At 47.5% G+C, this 9,359-nt stretch overlaps 1 protein-coding gene across 1 annotated transcript in view; it reads left to right on the top strand.

Annotated features, from left to right (window-relative positions):
- The first annotated feature begins 4,114 nt into the window (after positions 1-4,114).
- Positions 4,115-9,359, top strand: part of LOC311313435 (DDB1- and CUL4-associated factor 1-like) — a 33,729-nt gene continuing 28,484 nt past the window's right edge. Inside the window, exons 1-5 of the mRNA XM_084443560.1 lie at positions 4,115-4,228; positions 4,753-4,876; positions 6,398-6,474; positions 7,074-7,147; positions 7,353-7,466. Of these exons, the coding sequence (XP_084299686.1) occupies positions 4,761-4,876; positions 6,398-6,474; positions 7,074-7,147; positions 7,353-7,466 (381 nt within the window). The 5' untranslated portion in view covers positions 4,115-4,228; positions 4,753-4,760. The remainder of the gene's footprint in view (positions 4,229-4,752; positions 4,877-6,397; positions 6,475-7,073; positions 7,148-7,352; positions 7,467-9,359) is intronic.

The raw sequence follows: 9,359 nt of genomic DNA, 5'->3' as shown, positions 1-9,359 counted from the left end.
TACCAAGCATCACTATGAGAAGACGATGGCTCCAGGGAGGCCAGGCCATGTTTCCTCTGGTGTGTCTCAACCTCACCTGTTGAACAACCAACTCTATATTCATAACCTGACTCTATATTATTTTGGTAAGGAATTTATCATGATTCATATAATTCATTTATAATGTCAATCTATTTGGCAACCCCTACACCCCCTCCCGACCGCTACGCTCTGCTCCCTCGGGGCGACTGGTTGCCCTGTCACTCTGAGGCCCCTGTGGTCGATCGACACCGTCATGGCTCTTCTCTGTCCTGACCCCATGGTCAGGGCTCTTCTCTGTCCTGACCCCATGGTCACGGCTCTTCTCTGTCCTGACCCCATGGTCAGGGCTCTTCTCTGTCCTGACCCCATGGTCAGGGCTCTTCTCTGTCCTGACCCCATGGTCACGGCTCTTCTCTGTCCTGGCCCCGCAGTGGTGGAACGAACTGCCCACTGACGTCAAGACAGCAGAGTCGCTGCCCATCTTTCATTGCAGGCTCAAAACTCACCTCTTCAAGAAGTACTACAACAATCCTCCCTCTTAAGCACCTATTGTATTTTAGATTGCTATTCTTGCACTTTGCCTTCAGCACTAGACGATGCTCTTAGTCACTTGTTTTAGAAAGCAGACGCAGCCCTTGGCCACCAGTTGTAAAATTTTCAAGCAAACGCTTCACCTTCTCTTTCTAACACAAACTATCAAAGAGTAACACATCTCCTTAATGAGACAACCTAATTCTCCCCTCTTCTTCTGTCTACCTCTCCTTCCTTGACTCTCTCTCTCTCTCTCTCTCTCTATTGCATCTCCTCTCTCTCGTCATGGACTATCTCCTTACTCAGCACTGTTCTGTTCTTCAGTCTGCAAATGGGTGAAGGGGGCTGATGGAAGTGGACCCAGGCAGAACTCAACTGGCTGTATTGGTGTGAAATTAACTGTGGCACTGAGAAAAGAACACGGGAGAGAGAGGGAGGAGGAGGAAACAGACAGAGAGAGAGGAGAGAGAGGGGGAGGGAGGAGGAGGAGAAAGGCAGAGAGAGAGAGGGGGACAGGCAGAGAGATAGGAGAGAGGGAGGAGGAGACAGGCAGAGAGAGAGGGGGGCAGGCAGAGAGAGAGGAGAGAGAGCGGGGAGACAGGCAGAGAGAGGAGAGAGAGAGGGAGGGAGGAGGAGAGAGGCAGAGAGATAGGGGGGCAGGCAGAGAGAGAGGAGAGAGAGGGAGGAGGAGGAGACAGATAGAGAGAGGAGAGAGAGATGGAGGGAGGAGGAGAGAGGCAGAGAGAGAGGGGGGCAGGCAGAGAGAGAGGAGAGAGAGGGGGGAGACAGGCAGAGAGAGGAGAGAGGCAGAGAGAGAGGGGGCAGGCAGAGAGAGAGGAGAGAGAGAGGAGACAGGCAGAGAGAGGAGAGAGAGGGGGGAGACAGGCAGAGAGAGAGAAGAGAGAGGGAGGAGGAGGAGAGAGGCAGAGAGAGAGGAGAGAGAGAGGGAGGGAGGAGGAGGGAGGAGGAGAGAGGCAGAGAGAGGAGGGAGGAGGAGGAGAGAGGCAGAGAGGGGGGGGGAGACAGGCAGAGAGAGAGGAGAGAGAGAGGGAGGGAGGAGGAGGAGAGAAGCAGAGAGAGGGGGGGAGAGAGGGAGGGAGGGAGGGAGGAGGAGACGGGCAGAGAGAGGAGAGAGAGAGTGGAGCAGTGACAAGCCATTTGTCTCCCCTGGTTCAATGCTATTTAGGAGAAAGGGGGGTAGAGAGGAAGAGGGGTGCTAGTGGGAGTAGCAGGGTTAGGTTAAGGAGGAGGAGCAGGGCTGAGGGCGCCCCCTGTGGTTGGGGTCATTCCTGCTGCTGTGAGCCTCTCTGCTCCCCACAGAGAGACAGTGGCATCAAGGCTGGGGACATATGGTCACCACAAGCTTCCTATCCTCTCTCTCCTTATGATCTATCATCTATGACCGATCATCTCTCTCTCTCTCTATGCTTGCCTGTCAGCAGTGCTGGGTGAGGGTTCAGTCTCTCTCTGCAGCTCTGCCCCTCGCTGGGTCCTTCATCCTAATCACAGCACTCTGACGGCTGGTCATGGCTGCTCTGATTAGGCTGCTGTGGTGATGATATCTAGCCTGGCATCGCCGTCCTGATCACGTGAGCACACATTCTGTTTCTCTCCACAGATCAGTCTGGTCATCCACCCGTTCAAACTGATTTCAACCCGACCAGATATTGGTTGGGCCAATCACAACCGTTTATTTAATATGGGGCAGGTGTGATACGACTGTACCCACTTGATATGATGACTAACTCACGTTTCGTTGCTCTGATTGGTTGTAGGTCTATCCAGTTGTAGGTGTCTCAGGAGGTAGAGTGGATCTTCCATTGACCATAGAGTCATCAGTTCGAATCCTGGCTCCTCCTGTCCAAGTGCACATGTTGAAGTGGAGTGACCAGTAGGGCCAGTAAGACCAGTAGGGCCTGTAGGACCAGTAGAGCCAGTAGGACCAGTAGGACCAGTAGGGCCAGTAGGACCAGTGGGGCCAGTAGGACCAGTAGGGCCAGTAGGGCCAGTAGGACCAATAGGACCAGTAGGGCTGTAGAGCCAGTAGGACCAGTAGGACCAGTAGGGCTGTAGAGCCAGTAGGACCAGTAGGGCCAGTAGGACCAGTAGGGCTAGTAGGACCAGTAGGACCAGTAGGGCCAGTAGGGCCAGTAGGACCAGTAGGACCAGTAGGGCCAGTAGGGCTGTAGAGCCAGTAGGACCAGTAGGACCAGTAGGGCTGTAGAGCCAGTAGGACCAGTAGGACCAGTGGGGCCAGTAGGACCAGTAAGACCAGTAGGGCCAGTAGGACCAGTAGGGCTGTAGAGCCAATAGGACCTGTAGGGACAAGCAGCAGGATCATCATCAGCATTATCATCATTTCCACTTCATCACTACTACAGCTGTATTTATCTCATCCTCATCATCACCATCATCATCACACTTTTATTAAAGGTGTCAGCTAATAATTGTTGGTAAAGCCTGCATTTCCTCCTATAACTTCACACTCATCACCTCATGTCCAGCATGAGGAACCATAAAGGCCTATATATTTCACTTTTATGAAACATTTGGTGGTGAAAGATCACAATTAAGAAGTTGAAAGCTTCAGGCCAGTAGGCTACAGATCCCTCCAGTCAGCTGCTGGGTCTGGCTTCCCCTACAGGCAGCAGGGCACACACACAGGCACACACACAAGCGCGCGCACACACACACACACACACACACACACACACACACACACACACACACACACACACACAAACAAACAATTCACTGGGTTTGTTACTTATTTCTTGTAAAAGTTAATTGTTAGTTTAGCTTCTTGTTGCTGCTCCTGGGTGTGATTTTTAAATAAGGACATTGAACAATTTTCTGAACTGCTAACTTTATAGGGGGATGGTAGTCTGGGGCCTTTCTCCTCCGGTGTTGTTTTGCCGGTCTAGAGCGGAAGCGCGATGACGCATCGCATAAATACGAACTGTTGTTGTAATGTTTTTACTGTAGGCTGCACATGGTGAAGTTTCGAGTAGATAACATTCGCGATGGCATCACCAGGCATAACACCGACGAAAATTGTAAAAGAAGATGCGTGGAGAACTACCGGTTAAGGAAAAATAAAGCTAGCGGATGTTGGAGACGGGCTCTACAGGCTCGAGCCGGATGATGGGGCGGGCTTAAGGCAGTGAAGTAATGGTGCGTTCGTTTATAACTGGGAGGTGGCAAATTGCGACTTGCTACTAGGAATTATTAAATAAAACACCGCATGAACTCGCACTTCCTCGTCGCAAATTCGGATATGTTTCTCAGCCCCCAGTTGCTCGAATGCACTAGATATAACGAGGTAACTGTGATATAATGGTATATAGCTCGAATGCACACAGGTCGGAGGTAGGTATTTTGCCACTTGCGACTTGCCACCTGCGACCACAAACGAACGCACCATAAATAGATCCCTTCTCCCCGAGCAGAGACTGGTGAGGCGAGGCTAGGGGGATGGAGTAAAGAACACCTGGCAACCTTGTCTCTGACGTTCGCAACGTGCACACGTCAGTGACGTCGCCCAAACAAGCATGTGAAAGTTCTGGCGAATCGCGATTACTTTTAAAATGTTGCTCGCTATGGAACCTTCTTCGTGCTAGATTCTCAATTTATACGCGTGAATGACATATTTTGGTTAAAAGGCGGGCAAGTCAAGGTGAGCTTAGGCTATATGTACTGAAATTGGTAATTTGGAGCTTAGCTTCATGACATGACATGAGGCTGTTGTATCGGGTCATGCTTCTTTCTAGCTAGCCACTATAACTTGGCTAACTACCTAGCTGACGTTGCCTAGCTGTCATCAATAATGTGGACACGTTTTGAACAAGCTTAACAACTATTGAAACGAGAACACGGGGAAGACAGAAGGTAAGCTAACGTTAGCGAAAGAAGCTCATCAACCCCGTCAGTAAGCTGCTTGAGCTACCGTTAGCTACGTTGTCCTCATTCTATAATGCGAGCAAGCTAGCTAGCTAACAACCAAGCTGTCTCAGTAGTGGCTAGCCAGCAAGCAAGCAATCTGTGACTGGCGGCACTCGCACTGCAATTCACAGTCAAGCTTCAGACAGTTTAACGTCAGGAAAGCCACCTGTTGTTAAGCACAATGTGAAACAGGGCTTTCCTGTAAGCAAACACTGCTGTTGAAACCCGTCTGCCCGGCCTCCTCTCCTCGTCTGGAAGGTGTCCTCATGGCTGCTCCTGCGGTGGAGGCTGTGGACGCCAAGGCAGAGCTGACCTCCCTGCTGGAGAGATGGGAGCAGCAGCAGCAGAGCAGCACAGACGAGCTGGTCTCCATCCTGACCCAGTGAGTGAACCGGAGCCTAGAACCCCTAACCCTCTGTCTGCTACTCTCCATAGCAAGTCAAATCAAACGGGTCCAGTTGGCTACATATTATCTTAAAGCCTACCAATTGACATCGTTAGAATTCTGTATTAGATGATATACATCAATAGCCAATGACAGGAAAGAGCAGTTTAGATGGTACTTCATTCACTGAAGAGAGGCTAGAAAACGTATACCACCACATCTATACGTAGTCCTACAAATGACATTTTCCCACTTTATGTTGAATGTTTGCCATTAGGAGGGCCAGCTGACCGCCTCGTGAGACCATCCTGAGCTCGAGAGCTCACTTTTTTTTCACTGCAGATCAGTCTGGACTATCTTGAGCGATTTCTGTCTGATTACGTTTTGACCATTTCTCTCCGATTAGGTTCTGAGCGGGCCAATCATATCGGCCACAAATATCGGCCCAAAATATCAGTGTCGTATCGGTATCGGCCACTGCAACGATCCCTAAAATCGGAATCGGATCGGCCTTAAAAGCATATCGGTTGGACACTTATATAGTGTAGTATGGAAGTAGGCCATTCTGAATGCAGCCCAGGCGAGCTCTCTAGGTCAGGATGGTCTCAGGAGGATGCACCTGACAACCTGTTTTCTTTTGGTTATTCTGTCATTTGAGTACTAAAACCCAAATTTCCCCCTCTACAAGCTCACCTTGTTTTGTGGGCATGTCAAAGAGAGCTGTCAGTCAGAAATGATTGACAGGCCGCACTTGACACTTCCACACATTTGTTGTTTGTAACCATAGTTGTGATGGTGTGGTAAGGTTGTGATGGTGTGATAAGTGTGTGATGGTGTGATAAGTGTGTGATGGTGTGTGATAAGTGTGTGATGGTGTGATAAGTGTGTGATAAGTGTGTGATAAGTGTGTGATGGTGTGATAAGTGTGTGATGGTGTGATAAGTGTGTGATAGGTGTGTGATAGGTGTGTGATAGGTGTGTGATGTGTGTGATGTGTGTGAGGTGTGTGAGGTGTGTGAGGTGTGTGAGGTGTGTGAGGTGTGTGAGGTGTGTGATAAGTGTGTGATAAGTGTGTGATAAGTGTGTGATAGGTGTGTGATAGGTGTGTGATAGGTGTGTGATGGTGTGATAAGTGTGTGATAGGTGTGTGATGGTGTGATAAGTGTGTGATGGTGTGATAAGTGTGTGATGGTGTGTTATGGTGTGTGATGGTGTGATAGGTGTGTGATAGGTGTGTGATAGGTGTGTGATAGGTGTGTGATGGTGTGATAGGTGTGTGATGGTGTGATAAGTGTGTGATAGGTGTGATAAGTGTGTGATAGGTGTGATAAGTGTGGGATAGGTGTGTGATGGTGTGATAAGTGTGTGATAGGTGTGTGATGGTGTGATAAGTGTGTGATGGTGTGATAAGTGTGTGATGGTGTGATAAGTGTGTGATAAGTGTGTGATAAGTGTGTGATAAGTGTGTGATAGGTGTGTGATGGTGTGATAACTGTGTGATGGCGTTTGTGTCCTCAGAGTCTCTGAGCTGTTTGAGAAGGAGACGGAGGGATATCACAAAGCTGACCCGGATCCGTTTGATGATCGCCACCCAGGTGACTTCCTGTTCAACATGCATCCAACGCTCTGGGATTCTTGGTGCTCCAAACGTTTCATACAGACCAGAACGTTTCATACAGACCAGAACGTTTCATACAGACCAGAACGTTTCATAGAGACCGGAACGTTTCATAGAGACCAGAACGTTTCATACAGACCAGAACGTTTCATACAGACCAGAACGTTTCATACAGACCAGAACGTTTCATACAGACCAGAACGTTTCATAGAGACCAGAACGTTTCATAGAGACCAGAACGTTTCATACAGACCAGAACGTTTCATACAGACCAGAACGTTTCATAGAGACCAGAACGTTTCATAGAGACCAGAACGTTTCATACAGACCAGAACGTTTCATAGAGACCAGAACGTTTCATAGAGACCAGAACGTTTCATAGAGACCAGAACGTTTCATAGAGACCAGAACGTTTCATACAGACCAGAACGTTTCATACAGACCAGAACGTTTCTTACACACCTGAACGTTTCTTACACACCTGAACGTTTCTTACACACCTGAACGTTTCTTACACACCTGAACATTTCTTACACACTTGAATGTTTTTTCTCTTCTGTTTTTGCTTGCATACAGGAAGAGCGGATCCAGAATGCATGCTGGGACATCTGCTCAAGATCCTCTTCAAGAACGATGACTTCACCAACGCGGTGAGTCTCGCTGCAGACGACCGTAGTCATCAGAGTCTCTGACCACTTCACTCTCCATACAGACCAGTGTGAAATGGACAAGATCACTTGTTCATGGTTATCCCAAACTACATTTGTCCTTCCATTCTGTTTGTGCGTGTGTGCGTGCGTGGTGTGTGTGCGCGTGCGTGCGTGTGTCCCTGTGTCTCTGTGTCCGTCACTGCAGCTGTTAAACAGCTATGTGATGACCAGCCGGGAGCTGAACCTGAACACAGCAGCGTGCCGCCTGCTGCAGAACATCGTCCCTGGCCTGGAGACGGCCGTGGTCTTCCAGGAGAAGGTAGGACATGTCCCTGGCCTGGAGATTAATCTGGACTTGAGAGTCACACAACAGCAACCTGTCTGGTGTTGGAATTACAGTTGTGAGCCGAGGGGACGGGATCAAATCCTAAAATAAGTATAAAATACAATTTTAAAATTGTTGAAATAAAGCTGTTTTAAGCTACAAAAAAGGTAGAAACTTCCTAAATTCCTGTTCTTAACTTCCCATGGTAAATTTCCGTATATTTTCCGCCCCTGAGTAACCCTATTCAGACATAGCATTCATCGATCACCTTATGATTAATTGAGATTCCTGGTGTGTGTGGTCTGATTCCTTGTGTGTGGTCTGATTCCGTGTGTGTGTGCGTGCGTGCGTGCGTGCGTGCGTGCGTGTGTGTGTGTGTGTGTGTGTGTGTGTGTGTGTGTGTGTGGTCTGATTCCTGGTTGTGTGTGTGGTAGGGACGGGAATTGGCAGGGACCTCCCAATTCGATTTTATCCCGATACTTGGGTGCCGATTCGATTTATATTGCGATTTTTGTGGCGATTGCGATTCTGTAATATTGCGATTCAATATGACGATTTTTTTTAACCTGGTGAGTTATGAAAGCCGAATTTCTTCCAGATGTGCGATTTGAATTGTGGAGGTGCAGCATGGATCTTCTCATTGTCGTCCGACATGTTTGCTGCCTCTTCTGACTAGTGTTGTCACAATACCAAAATTATAAATTCGATACGTGCTAAAAGTATCTCGATACTGATACTGAAACGATACCATGGCAAAAACCTAAAACATCAGGAAAAGTAGGCTATTGGAATAATACAATGTCAGGTGTAGCCTACTGATCTGTGTTTGCTGTCTGCAGAGGCGGAGCAAGAATGTCAACTAAACTAAATAAATTATATATAAATGTATATTTTAATTATTTTATTCATTAAATGAAAAAAATCTCTACTCTGTAAAATAATAAGCTTGGGATGCTACAATTATAAGCTGAAATGAGTTAACGATTTCCAACACAGCTACTGTTTACTTCCTGTGTTTACCGTTGCTCTGACGTCAAACAATGGAGACGAGCAATAAAAGACTGCGGTTATCATATCCACACGCAACCGCTGAAACCGGAATTGTCCAAAAACTTCACCCTGGACTCCGGTTTCAAACGAACACGGTTTCAGGGGCCCGAAAGCGCGGTTGCATGTGGACGAACAGTGCAACCGTGGAGACAAATACACGGTTGCAAAAGTACACAGGCTTGTGTGGACAGGGCCTTATTGTCTTATTTCGCATCTGTATGATTAAATGTGTGATAGGCTGTCATGATGCCATGCGCTAGGCCTATATGTAATTGCACAGCCACAAAAATAATTGAAACCTTTGAATTGCGACTGTAGGCTAGAACATGAATGTTTATTTCAATTGCATGAATCGGATTTCAGGATGTAGGCTAATTGGTTTGGGATTCGCGACAGATATATGTCTTTACTAATTTCTCTTGCCAGTTTTAGCCTACCATTTTTATCAATAAAACGGCATCAACCACGGACATCGCAGTAGGCTATGAGGATGAGGAGGACATACCTGTTGAGAAACAACTGATAGGCGGGCTGGGCTAAATAAAGAGATGCCACAATGCATGTCTAGATATATAACATTTTTATTTAAAAGTGCAAGAGGTTAGGCAACATTTAGGCTTCTCGTAACATTTTTATTTAAAGCCTACGGCTGCGCTGATTGGAATTCATAGGCTAGGCCTATAGCCTAATTTCGGCCTTTTATCAGATAGGCTAAAATAGAACAAAACTCTTTGAAAATAAATATAGCCTACTTAAATAAAGTGTAAGAACTTGCAACGTGCATAGGCTAATTTCCATTCGATATTAATAGGCCTTTCCATTTTCGCCTCAAGCTCC

The sequence above is a fragment of the Borostomias antarcticus genome (genome assembly GCF_949987555.1).
Source record: "Borostomias antarcticus genome assembly, chromosome: 9".
Taxonomy (NCBI): domain Eukaryota; kingdom Metazoa; phylum Chordata; class Actinopteri; order Stomiiformes; family Stomiidae; genus Borostomias; species Borostomias antarcticus.
The sequence above is the reverse complement of the archived record's forward strand: the minus strand, read 5'-3'. Positions and strand labels throughout refer to the sequence as shown.